The sequence below is a fragment of the Erithacus rubecula genome (assembly GCF_903797595.1).
Source record: "Erithacus rubecula genome assembly, contig: scaffold_88_arrow_ctg1, whole genome shotgun sequence".
In the NCBI taxonomy this organism is placed as follows: domain Eukaryota; kingdom Metazoa; phylum Chordata; class Aves; order Passeriformes; family Muscicapidae; genus Erithacus; species Erithacus rubecula.
In genome coordinates, this window is record NW_027635446.1 from 434,040 (window position 1) to 447,916 (window position 13,877).

The following is a 13,877-nucleotide window of genomic DNA, read 5'->3' on the forward strand; positions in this document are numbered from 1 at the left end:
GAAAAGCAGGTTTGCTCAGTTTTACCATCTAATATGTGATACAACTTTATTTGTGACTAAAGGGGCAATGCAAGAGCCAAGAAGTGTTTCTGGGTATTAGTAGAAAAGTAGAAAATTCTGGGTATTAGGAGAAAATAAGTCAGATTCTGCTAAGTTTGGTGATGTTTCAGACCTTTAGTCTACTGGAATTGATAGTTTGATTTTGAACTGGAGAACCTTTTTAATTCGAGTAATGTGACTTGATCAATATTTGGCTGAGATTAACAACCTTGTCTAACCTGAATGACAGCAATGTCTGCTTCTCATCCCTGGGGTACAAATGGAAATGAGTCTGTCCCTTTCCCAGACTTCATGATGATATTTATTTAATTTTTTCTAGATTTCAGCTCTTACCATAGAGCGAGATGAACAAGATGGAATAATAAAAGACATCCAGGCTCAGCTGCAGACATCACAATATAAAATAGCTGACTTAATGGAAGCCAAATGTAAGAGTTCTGTCTGCTGTGTTTGAATGTAATTGTTTCTAGAAGCACAGGAAACAGGCTCATGAGAGTTTTGTTCTGTTTGTTCTGTTTGTTCTGTTTGTTCAGCAGCAGAATTTTGGGGCCTTGAGGGCCTTGTCTTTGTTTGAAACAGAAGCTGCTTATGTGGGATGGGAACTGGCAGGGTGGTTTTTAGGGGAAGTCAAGCAGTGAGAACTTTTGAAAATTGCAAGGGGGAAATTCATTGCTTCAGTTTTGCAAATTTACAATCAGGCAGGTGCCACTGAGGACACTTTTAAAAGTTTGATTTTCAATATTTTTAAGCCATCTATATTCAAAGTATTTATAGTATATTATGTCAGTACCATTGGTCTTTGTTAAATTCTATCAATGTATGTAATCTTCCATTTATAGCAGCATTTTTTAGTAAATATCCTAGTTTTAAAAATATAAACATACATTTTTTTGCTTAGCTCATAAAGAAGAAATGTTGAAGGAATCTGAGGTCAGTAAAGAACATTTGAGAGCAGAGCTGGAAGAGCCTAAAATTTCATTGCAAAAGGCAGAGGTACACCTTGCTTATAATTTTACAGTATAAATAGACTAGATGAGTATTTGAATAAATAATTATGGATACTTTAGATATGAAACAGCTGTAGCTGTTTGTTGCAAAACAATGTTTGGAAATTATATCATGTTTTGCAGGCTAATCAGAAGAACTTAGAAACTGAATTCCAGACTACAGTGAAAACATTAATTGAGGTCACCAGAGAAAAGGAAGCACAGGAGGAAGAATGTAAAAAAGTGAAGGCTTTGCTTGCAGCCATGACAGAGGAGTTTGAGATTTCTACTGCCAATTTGAAAAGCTTGCTGCAAAAGGAACAAAATAGGTAAATTCAAGAGTTTCAATTCAGAGACTCACAGGTTGCAGTCTATGACAAAATCAAGAACAATTGGAAATGAGGTTGAAATTTGGAAGGTTTTTGATACAGTGGTTTAATGCAAAGAATTTAATGTAATTTTTTTTAATTTGTGCTGGTTGATACTGGTCGATAAAAAGTAAATTTTTGCCCCCTCCAACTTCTATAATTCTGTCTTTAATAAATGCAAATTTCTGTAAGTATACATTTGCTTATTTTAAGTTGTAAAAGTGAAATTTGATATGTGCTGCAGGCTGATATATCATGTGCCTGTTGAATAATAAATGTTCTTAAAGTGCTTGTGGTGAGACTCTGTCCTGTTGTCCTTTGAGTTTCAGTGCTTTGTACTATACATTTGGGTTTTTTAAATTATCATTTTCTCAGATCAACAAATTATGAAGTTGAATTAAAGATGAGTACCTTGGAGCTCCAAAATAAGTCTGCTGAACTGGGTAAGGCTTGTAGAAATGCAGAACATGAGCTAGCTAGTAATAAAAATATTTTCTGGAAATGGACTGTATCTAGTACTTGGAGAAATGATTTTACAGTACCAGTACCTGTCAGGAATTCCTAAATTTATTTTTACATGGAAACAATTTTGGTTTAAGACCATCCATCCTCATTTTTTTTTTTTTTCCTGGAACAATGCAGATGCATCAATACTTGGAGAATACTTTGGTCTTGCAGCCCATGTTTTATTTGAAGCCATAATTGTGGAAAACATAATAGGTTCTGAATTTTATTTTAAGATAAATAATTAGTTTCTCTTCAGACATAGATTTGCTAATGTCTTTCTTAATCATTTTTTCAAGTCTACATTTAGATTAAGTCATAAATTAGCTGAACTTAATCCAATAAATTTTGAGAACTGGGTATTGGAAAAAAGTAAATGTTTTATACTGCCTGCTAAATATGAAAAATTACTTATGTTCCATTAATTTTACATTGCATGTGCTATAGAAAAGATGACTAAAGTAAAATGTGAGAAAGAAGTGCAGCTTGAAGAGCTATCAGAAACTCTGGTAAATGTTCATTGTATTAATCACATGGCATTTGCTTTTCATATGAAATTCCTCTTGCTTTGCAAGTACCTTAAATGTCAAATAAACACAGTCCAATCTACCTTAACATTTCTACTGAACTTTCTCACAGACAATTTCACTGTTTTCTTTGAAGAACTTGTTTATTGCCACTGTTTTTCTTGTCTCCTGTGTTTTGCTTTTCCTTGTCAAGATTTTTGGTTATTTCCTTCTTTGTTCATGCCCATTCAAATGCCTTTATATCCCTCTGGCTAGAAAGTTTTCCCATTTTTTTCTTAATTTACAGAAGTTAATTACTCTGTCCTCTGTGAACCTTATGTGTTCTGTGACAAAGGCCCATTTTCTGTCACAGAAGTCTAAGCTATATGAAGTACACTCTTAATGGAGGTTTATTTTCAATTTGATTTTATATTTACAAGTCTAACAAGAAACTGCATCAACTGAAGGTAGTCTGAAATCAGGTGTGCATTTTACACAACTGCTTGTAATGCTCTCCAAATCAGAGAGGTCTGAAATGGGACAATAACATGTTTTTGTAAATAGTCAATTACACATCATAATTTATTCAGATGAATGCAAAGGCTTATGAAGTTTGAAGCAAATGTCTTTATTTAAAATTATGTCCAAGGAACCTAATTTAGTAGTTTTGCTGACTGGGTAATTAAACTCACAGCACTGGTGTCAGAGTTCACTCCCTCCCACCACTTCATATTCCACCAGAGATGTGTAAAAATACAGTCTGGATAATCCATGGCTGGGATTTGTTCTTCTGAAAGCCTGGAGTTTATAATGTATGCTCAAAACTCTTCCTTTTCCTTTTGCAGAAACAAATGCATGATTTGAAAGTACAGCTGACTAGCACAGCTGAAAAGGAACAAGATTATTTAAAGCAGCTTTTGAGTCTGAAAGCAGATCTTGAACAAGAGGGGTATGACCATTTTGAAAATATAATATTTGATTTTTTTTTTTGGTGTTATGTAGGAGTTACTTTGGTACACAGAGAAATGAGCTGTGATTGTTTCCTAATGGAAATTTGGAACCACACAGTATGACATTAATGATATACTTACCTTTGTAAATTACATTTTATTTATATTATTCTATGGAACATGCAGTTGTTCTAGATCTCTTTGACTTTGTTAACAAGAAGAGAAAGTTTCTGAATTCATTGTTGGTCCTGCTTTGAGCTACATCATCTTCACTAACCATTGTATTTATATAGAATTGACTCTGGTTTTCTTTACTTCTTCTGTCACCTTTTTATATCACTGTGACTTGGCTGCAAAGCTTATGTTTGTAGATAAAGGCCTGGACTTTTTTCATCATGGAGTAACACTTAATAATGGGTATATTTAACTTAAAAGGATATTTCAAAATGCATGTTCTTATTCCTCTTGGCCATTTGTTTTAAATTAGGTTAAAGAATGAACAACTAACAGTGTGTCTCAATAAGGTTTCACTAGAGAAAGAACAAATAGCACAAGAGAAAAATGATGTGGTTGCAGAACTCAAGAAACTGCAAGAAAAACAAGAGGCAAGTTGTAAACTTCCAGCTTTTATTTAAAGGACAATGATCAATTTTACAAATCAGATGATAAATTGCAACATGACCTGGTTCTGTAGAGTACCCAAACTATTTTTGTGTTTGAATTGGAAAGAAAGTGTATTGTGAATAAGGTAGGTCAGTGTGCTTTGGATGTCTTTGAATTTTTAAGAGATCACTTTGAATTTTATTTCTTTGCTGACATGGGTCTTTATTTAGGATAGTAAGAAAAAAGAAGAAAATACAAAGCAGTTAGTTGTAAACCTAGAAGAGGCAAATGCCCAGCTAAGGCAAGTAAAAACAAATGTTCATGTCTGATATTGTTAAAGAAAATGAATTCTGATAGTTGTGTTCATATGCTGCTTTCTGGGATTTTTTTGATTAAATAAAACAGCTAAACAGAAACTATTCAATATTGCTGTTGGCCAAGCAGAAATTCTCTCAGATTAGAAACATCTATTGTTTCTAAGACTTTTTTTTTTCTGTTTCTGTAACTAAAAGAACATTTTCACTGAGCACCTTCTTAAGTTCCCATTAACAGCTCTTTTAAGAAAATAAAATAGGAGTTTATTAGCAGTACTGAAATAAAGTTAATTTTTGAGTAATTTTTAGTCAATGCTTATTAATGTTTGTTAATTTGGCCCTTAGAATTGAATTGGAGTCTTTGAAGGAGAAAATGGCAAAGACAGCTCAAGAGATGCAAAGTAAACTGGATGAAAAAGAAGAAAATGTAAGTCATGTCATGAGAAAATGTTACACAACCTGCAGGACAGAATTTAAATGTAAAATATTTGTTGGGTTTTTTCTGCAAAACTCTGCCTGGGGGATGTAGTCTGTGCCAGAGGTTTTCTTCTTTCACAGCTGCTGAGCCCTGTTATTTTCAAAACAAGCACAATCACTGGGATTTTTACTCTTTGATTGGAAATTGAATATTAAAGATTTATTTGATTTCAGGCAAACAGAAAACCTGCTTTTCTTTTTTTTTTTTTTTTTTTTTTTTTTTTTTTTTTTTTTTTTTTTTTTTTTTCATCTACCCACTGGGTGATGGATGAGCTCTGGATTAGTTTTTTATATGCAATGTGAGTTTTAGTGTTTCAAAGCAATCCATTAAAATGGATTTCAGAATTTCATTGTGAAAGTCAAAGACTCCCAATTGTAATTTCAGGTTAAGAGCACTGAAAATGAAATTTCAAGAAAGGAAAAGCAGTTGAAGATTCTAGAAAATAATTGGGAAAATTCATTTTTTCATGGATTGTAGGGAACTTCATACAAATGTATTTTTTAAATTGTGAAGATATTGGGTTTTATTCCTCCTTCTGTCTTAACTCTATAACCATTAAGGAACTGCTTCACTGCTATTAATTAACATCTTGGAGGACTTTATGTCTAAAATTTCAATAATTCTAACACATCAGTTTGTATTTCAGTCCCATCAGAATAAACCAGACTGGTGCAAGTGCATGTTTGAGAATGTTGGCAGGAATTGCTAACACACTGAGTAATTTTTAGGACTTAATTAATGTTTGAAATATCTCTTTCAGGTGAATAATTTAAAGAAACAGGTGGAAAATAAAACCAAATGCTTTGAAGAGTTGCAGCAGGAGGTATGTAGAGATTTTGAAAGTTACAAATACATCAGCACATGGTATTTTTGGGTGACTTTTCAGCATTTTTTGTCTGCTGTGATATCCTTAGATACACCTATGTAATTTAAAAATTTTCCTTTCTTATCCTAACTGAGCAAATTAAGGACTCATCTTTGGAATCACTTGATCTGTTAAATTAGCCTTAATTTGAAAAAAAGCAATTACAAAAATAATACCTTTAATAAACTTCTATTTTTTCATTTACTACGTAGTGTTATTTATGTATTTTTAATAAAGACCTATTACAGTTACCACTAGTAGAAAATAATTCTGCACTAGCATAAATTGTAGTAACTTCACTGTAAATATTTATACATTTATATATATAACTTGTATTTTTTATCATGACATCTCCACACCTTCTGTCAGCAGCATCTTAGTTTTAATTCCCATTTAATTCTCATTTGTTATTCCCCGTGGTTGCTCAGGAGGAGCCTTTTTTAAGGTCATGAAGAAACAGAAATATCACAGTAATTATTTGAACATTCTTTTGTTTGGAGAATTGTTCTGGAACCTGAACTGCACAACAGAGTTATAGAATGAACTCAATTCAATAACATGAACTTAATGAAAACTGTAATTTTTTGCCATTCTTGACACACTTAAACCATTACATAATTCTGTTAAGTTACTAAGGTACAGTTGTTTTGCTTTATTTCAACAGAATAATGTGCTGAAAAAGAAAATTACTGCAGACAGCAAGAAAATCAGTATTTATGAAGAGAAGGTAGGTTTAAATAAGATCACATAGAAGATGAGGTGAGTGTTTTTAAGTCTCAGTGTAATTAATGATAAATTGTTCAATACATTCTGAACTGGTTTATGGATCTGGGATACAGATTTGGCAGGAATGAAGTCACAGTTTTTAGAAGATTTTTAATCTTGGGCACTGACTATTGGACATTTAAAAGAGATGGACTTCACATCACAATTAATTATGTTTCTAATCAGTTCCTTTCCTTATTTTCCTTTTATTGATAGTGGACTGAACAGTAACTCCAATGTGACAGAAAAGAATTTAAAAGACTCACTTCAGGCTGTTCTTTAAATGTTTTCTGCAGTGGGAATCTCTCTAATGGGAATATTGTGTCCAGCTTTAGCTACTGCACTTGAAGAAGGAAGTGGATTTTTTTTGAGGATATTCATTTGAGGAACTTAGAAGGAAAAACTGTAATCAAAATGCACAGCTGGAAGAAAAATGTACCATAAAACCTGTGAAAATCTCATCTAGATTTACAAGAGGGAGAATAAAATCTCCATTTGTATTTGGTTTTTTTTTCAAGGAATTCACAGCATGTAGGGCAATCCTTCCCATTGTGCTGTTACCATTGTTTCTCTGAATATTTTTTAACTCACTTGAAAAAAAGCTGAACTTTTAAATAGGAATTTTAATCATATACCTTAAAACTAACACTGTGTTTCTGCTCAAAAATAAGAGGTTAAAAAAATCATTAACATATTAATTCCTAAGCAAATGACAGCAGCAATTCTGCATTCTCAAAAGGTGAATAAATTGCAGTTAGAGATGGAAAATATGAACAAGCAACATAAGGAAGCAGTTGACATCTATCAAAAAGACATAGAAACAAGAAAAATGAATGAAAATAAACTTAATGAACAGGTGAGAGGTGTTAATTTTTACTGCAATTGAATATTTTTTATTTAAAATGTTTTTATGAAGTTTTATTGACCAGATTCCTTGCTGTTAGATTTCAGCCTTATCAACATAAATTGAAATTCTTGTGTATGCCTGTGAGCAAAGCTTTAGGTGATGAAGTTGAAGGATGTGAATATATCTTCAAAAAGAAGAACCCAGTTTAAATTTTATTATTTCAAGATACAGCTCAAGGAAATTCTACCTTTGGTATTAAGTCAGCATAGCTAAATTAGATTATAACTTCTCCCATATTAGTATTTTTTGATGGTAATACTGAGAAATGTTAGGACAGAGTGCTTGAAACTTTGGTTCAAATTGAACTTGCCTTCCATGGATGTGTCTTTAATCTTGCTCATTTTAACAATCTTCATAAAAAAATCTGTTTTGAAAAGGATCTTAAAAGCAAATGAAATTCAAGTGGGACTACATTGCACCCACAGGGGGAAGAAGAAATTAAACTTAAGATTTAAAAAAAAATATGTTGTTATATTTGTGAATAAAATGCAATTTGCTGCTAACAGGTAGAAAAGGTGAAGTTGCTTTATGAGGAAGCAACAATGATACAGAGAGAAACTGAAACCCGATGTCAGCAACAGGATAACTGAGATGGTGGCACTCATGGCGAAGCACAAGGCAAGAGATTTTCCTGATTGCTCTGATTTGTCATGTCTTCAGAACCTTTCAGAACAAGAAAAAGGCCTGAATCTGGGAAAAAAATTGACTTTTCATCACCTAAAATAGAATTCATTTGAAGATTTTGAAAACAGATAATTCCATTTCTCTAAATTTCTAGGATTTTAATTTTTTTTTAAATTCAGGTTTCCTTTGATACCATCTGAATGCAGGATTTTTCAGTTTTAGTTTGGCCTCTTTCTCTGAGGTGACTGTCAGCAGTTTACCTTGACACCTTTTAATTTACCTTTCTATTCCTCACTTTTGCAATATTTTTAGCAGATATTAACAAAAATAGCATGGCTGGCTTTTAGGTGCTGAATACACAGGAATAAAACACTCCCTGCCAGTCCACAAAATAATACTGCATTAAGCATTTTCTGTTTTACAATTTCTGCAGAAGCATCAGTGTTTGTTCATGGTACTTTCTGAATTTTCTGGTTTAAAAAAATTGTGTTTTAAGACTGGATAGATCCATAATTGTAACTTTTATGTGTCACATGTTTTGAGTTTGTTGGTTTGTTGTGTTTTTTTTTAACACAGAATGAATATGACAAAATGGTTGAAGAAAAAGATGCAGAGTTGAGAGTATATAAATTTAAACAGCAAAAGCAGTTATCATCAGAAAGAGCAATGGTAAGGATTACTTTCCAATGTTCAATAATTCAGTCATGTCCTTGTGCAGTGTGATTTGATACTGGCTGAGCACCAGGCAGGCACAAAAAAAACATTCACTCCTTTTTTTCTGCTATGGGTGATTAGAGGAGGGGAAAGAAAAATTGAAGGACTCATGAGTTGTGATAAGTATTAGGAGAAAAACACTTTAAGGGTAAAACAGGTTAAAATTTAAATAGTACCAAGAAAATTGACTATTAATAGATAGAAAAGTGAATAGAAAAGTGAGTAATGAGAAATAAAATAATTTAGAACACTTTTTCCCCAATCCCTCCCTCCTGTCCACTGACAGCACAGGGCGACAAAACATGATCTTTAGTCAGTTTGTCACTTCTAAAATTTTTTTTTCAGTTTGTTTAGGGAGTTTCTTTTTCTTGCTATGCTCTGGGATCTTTCCCAACAAAGACAATTCTCTGTGAACTTTGCCAGTGTGGTTTTAATTTTTACAAGTAGCAGTTCCACCTGACTTCACTGTGGCTTGCAGAAGAATCTCAGCTCTCATGTTTGCAGCATTTCTTTTCCTTCCTTTCCCTCACTGATTTTAGTTGTTCTTTTTCACATCTTCACTTTTTCCTTTTCTCTGATTTGGGAGAAAATTGTTGTTTGTAGGTCTGTTTTTTTTTCTCAAGTTCTATCAGTTGAAAAGTTCTTCCAGGGTTTTGCAGCACTGAAAGGTAAATCTTAGATTTCCAGGGACGAAAGACCAAGAAATTGGATGTGCAGGCACTTTTATAGAGGGGAAGGTTAAATTTTTAACCAATAGGGGGGAGCACAAGGCAGAGTTTACAATCCATAACCCAATGAGAAAACACAGGGGGAGGAAACAATTTGAACAGCTCAGTGGGGCTGTGAAGAATTGACAGGGAAGTTTCCAGACTAAAAGGTAGGTAAAAATGGGAATGACAACTTAATGGGAGGAGGAGCAAGGAACATTCTGGATGAAGGGGCTGGTTTAGAGCAAGATGGACAACGAGGTGGGGAGGGGTTAACTATCTGCTTTAGTGGGACTGAACAGTAAAAATCAGCCACTAATTTATTTGCTTTTATTTTCTTATTCTGGGCACTAAAAACTCCAAATGTTTCTCAAAATAAATTAATAGTAGCAGTGTGTTTGTGTCTTCTCTTCCAGATAGTGTGTCATGTTCTGACTTCACAGTTTGAATAAGAAACTTTTGGTTTAAATAGTTAGATTCTACCCTGTTCTCCCAAGTGGTTTAAAGTTTTACCTTGAACACTTATCATCAATTATCTCTTTCTTATAGCACTTCAGTCTTTTTTAAACAAGCTAAAGCAAAGCTTCAAGTATAAGGTTGAAAAACAAATAAAATAATATTTTGTATCTAATGATTACTGTCTCACTTTGGACTGTTTTCCTTTTTTTCAGGATGGGCATAGTTAACCCTACCCTTTATTTAATTTTTAGGAAAATTAGCTGTCATGTTTGAAAAGTGAACTGTCATCCCTTAAGGAACAACTGAAAGCAGAAATGGAAGAAAAGGTGGATTTTTTCCCTGATTGGGGAGTGTGGGTGAGAGGTGTGGCCTGGGCTTGTGCTCTAGAGGAGTTGAAAAGGAATGAAAATGAATAGAGAAACAATGTCTGGTCATATATTTGTGTCAACTTTGTCTGTGATCACAAACTGTGTTCTGTAATTACCAAGAAGATTTTTAACAACTGAACTCAAGTGAGTATTTACCTCCTGTCACATAACTCTTTTTTAGGAGAATCTTTTAAAACATCACTCTCGAAATGTGATTCCTGAAAGTGAAAAGAAAAACAAGGTAACTGCAACTTTTTAATTGGTTTTAGAATTTGGTATTATTTATATGTGTAGAATCAATTGAAGTGCCATGATAATTGATTTGCATTCAGCAAAAGACACTGGAGTGCTTTTCACTTAAAACTTTTTTAAGTTATAGAAAATACAAATTTATGTTCCTAAGACTCCTAAACCTTGTTTAGATCTTGTGAATATATTAATGTAGAAAAATAGAAATTAATTAATGTAAAAATAGAAAGACTTCTGTGAAAGTCAACATGGTGGAAAAGAAAAATATATCTCCTTCAGTACTTGCCCTTTGGGCAATCCAACATTGAAGCTTTGTAACTCCTAACAGTGAATTTTTCTCCTTGTATTTTTCTGTCTGTATTTCTTATTTTTCCCTTGGATAAGCAGGGATTTTAAAGGGTGATACCATTCCATGGAGATATGAGACAGCAGTTTATGGAAGGGCTCCCAATGTGTCATTTTTCTTGATCAGCTGTTGCTTTTTGTCACCAGAATTGTTTTATTTATTCTTCAAACATGTCCATTTGTAAAAGCAATTTTTTCTCTATGGAAGGGAAAAAAGCTTATACAGCTGTAAAAATTGTTGAAGTATCAAAGTATTCCTGACCCTTCTTCCCTGTCAGGAGTGGTTTTCATATTGGAAAAATAGAATCCACCACCCTTTTGACGTTATCTTTCTGAAAAAGGACTGCACTGGAGTATTGCAATGTTTCTCAGTTTAACTTCTAGTGAAAGGACTGTTCTAAGTAACAGCAGTCTTGATATTGCTATCAATCTTCCTCTGAAAGCCTTTTCCTTTTGTTAGCTCCATTTTCTTAAATATTTTATATAGTCTTTATATTTTATATGTATTTTATATTTTATATTCTATATTTTATATTTTGTATTTGATATATACATGTAGTGGCTACAGTTCAGAATAACCAGAATTTCTGCAGATAAACATGAACTTAGACACAAGGTGCTATGAAACTCAATTCTTCCACAGCTTCCTGTTCATTCTCCTAGTCTGGCAACCAAAAATTGGATATTTCCACCCCACCCCACTTTTTTTGGGTCTTTGTTTTGTGTCTGGATGGAAAGCAAGAGTTCCACCAGTCTCTCATGGACTCAGCCTATAAACTGGGTCATGAGTTTGGGTTTAGATTCTATACTTAAACCCCATAAAATAGAATTTAAAAATATAAAACTTTTCTTTCCCAGACATATATTATAAAGACTTCTCCAACAGATAAACTGCCAAGGGGAAGAAGCACAAACCCTCCTTCAGAGCAGAGCACAAGGAAAAAACAAAAAGTGCTTATCCAGCTGGATACTCAGTCAGACAGCTCTGAGCACACTGACCTGCTGGTAAGTCAGAGAGCAAACCCTGTGCTGAACAGTTCTTGGTGCTCACTGCTGTGCCTTAGAGTGAAGAGAAAGATTTAATACAATATTTATGTATTTTTATTAATTTACTCTTTCTGGAATTGTGGTTATATGTACATAATTTTTTTTTAACTGTTATGCCTCATAGTGATATCTTAGCTTTTTTTTTTTTTTCTTCATAATTTAATATCCTTAGGGGGAAAGAAAAAGTATTTTTTAATATAATGTGACCAAATATCTTTTTAAATTTATTAGAGCATAGTATCAGAAGAAGAAATGTTTAAAGCCTTGCACAAAGATTATCCACAAGCTTCACAATTACATCCCACAGCACCAAAAAAGGTATGTCACCCTTCCATAAGATCAAACCAAATAACCAGATTGTTTAGAGAAACCAATGGATGGCTTTGTTTCCCTTTCCAGACTCCATCTGCAGGCAGTGAGAAATCCCCAGGCTCTGCTCTGAAGCTCGGGACCATGAGGAGGATGCGCGAGGCGGGCTGGACTGCGATCTCCAAACCCGACAGGAGGAGGAAAATGAGGGAGGTGGCAAAGCTCTTTGCTTGAAATGCACAATGAGGGAGGTGGCAAAGCTCTTTGTTTGAAATGCACAATGAGGGAGGTGGCAAAGCTCTTTGTTTGAAATGCACAGTGAGGGAGGTGGCAAAGCTCTTTGTTTGAAATGCACAATGAGGGAGGTGGCAAAGCTCTTTGTTTGAAATGCACAATGAGGGAGGTGGCAAAGCTCTTTGCTTGAAATGCACCAACACCCAGTGCCTGCCATTTCTTACTGCTGGCTCCACAGAATTGTTGTTATCTCAGTTGTTGCATTTTTCTGTCATACTGTGTTTAATACTATTTTCTTTTACACGTATAAACTTTATAGATCTCTAACTGCATCTCCCTGCAGGGCATTTTCCACCTTTCCTCCCTTGTGCTTCAAAATGTTGGGACATAATTTCACCTTTCCTCCCTTGCTGGGACACAATTAGCCAATTTTAAATTTAGAAAAAAAAATGTAACTACATAGGAAGTTGTTTCAAAGCTGTTTGTGTCATTGGAAATTCTGGTTTGAAAGCACTTCTGTTCTTTTAAATTTGCTGTTTTTCTTAATACATAACACTTAGTGAAAGAAGTGGAGCTGTTAAGTGTATGCACTTTTACCTGAAGTCCTCTTGTTTTTTCCATTTTAATGGCTGTTAAACCTGTTTTTTAAACTGTTTTGTTTTCAGTATGTTCAAACAGTTTTGAAATTTCTAATATTGAAGTTTCAATAAAATTACTTGTATTTAAAAATATTTCAGCTTCATAAAGAGTAAGATATGCACATGATGAGATAATGAAAACAATGTTAAGATGCTATTAAATTGTTTATCTGAAATACAAAGTGTGAGACTGAGTGCTATTGCTTTAAGTATTTGAAGACAGAATCAAATGATCAAATTGAATCACCAGCCATCTTCTGGTCTGTAATGATAGATTAGAACATCTATTCCTGCATTAATCCTTGATTAATCTTGGTTTACAACAATGACAATCCCCACTTCAGAGCCTAAAGATATCAAGAAAACTACAACTGCTTCTTCCAATATAATGAAAAATCAGAAATCTCAGATTTCTCTGATGTGGGAAGCAAAACATTTGTTGCCTTTGTTTTGTGTAGTCTTAGGGATAGGCCAGTGGTTCCTTATGTTGACCTGTTGAGTAGTGATGTAAATGAGATTATTTATTGTATGTAACTAACAAATATTGTGCAAAGATCTGGAAGAACGAGCACTTGAAAGCAAAAAACTGAAGTCTGTACTGCCCATTTCTAGACTCAAACAGTGAGTGACCAATTGGAACCCTTTAGTATTTTCTAGGGACATGAATTCATGGTATATCACATAATCCTCCTGACACCACGCGTGTGTCCTGTGAGGTGAAAAATTACAAAAATATTTCCAGCAACTCTCCAGCAAGCTCTCAGGAAATGCAAACAGCAGGGAAGGGTGTAAAATCTCATCTGCCTGTTTGTGTGCCTGAGGGTGCCATGACAAAATCCACAGCTGCATCTCTCCCTGTCTCTTTCTCTGCCCTCAT

The 13,877-nt window shown here is 33.8% G+C and overlaps 1 protein-coding gene across 1 annotated transcript; it reads left to right on the forward strand.

The window, feature by feature from the left end:
- Positions 1 to 592: 592 nt before the first annotated feature.
- Positions 593 to 13,175, forward strand: LOC306816770 (synaptonemal complex protein 1-like). Its single transcript, XM_079333202.1, has 19 exons — positions 593 to 1,053; positions 1,191 to 1,375; positions 1,790 to 1,857; positions 2,366 to 2,427; positions 3,270 to 3,373; positions 3,862 to 3,979; positions 4,208 to 4,278; positions 4,637 to 4,718; positions 5,530 to 5,592; positions 6,299 to 6,361; positions 7,139 to 7,255; positions 7,813 to 7,924; positions 8,507 to 8,599; positions 10,062 to 10,136; positions 10,360 to 10,419; positions 11,631 to 11,777; positions 12,051 to 12,137; positions 12,219 to 12,341; positions 12,532 to 13,175. The coding sequence occupies exons 1-12, from the start codon at positions 973 to 975 to the stop codon at positions 7,894 to 7,896; spliced, it is 1,098 nt and encodes a 365-aa protein (XP_079189328.1). The 5' UTR covers positions 593 to 972; the 3' UTR covers positions 7,897 to 7,924; positions 8,507 to 8,599; positions 10,062 to 10,136; positions 10,360 to 10,419; positions 11,631 to 11,777; positions 12,051 to 12,137; positions 12,219 to 12,341; positions 12,532 to 13,175.
- The last annotated feature ends 702 nt before the right edge of the window (positions 13,176 to 13,877 follow it).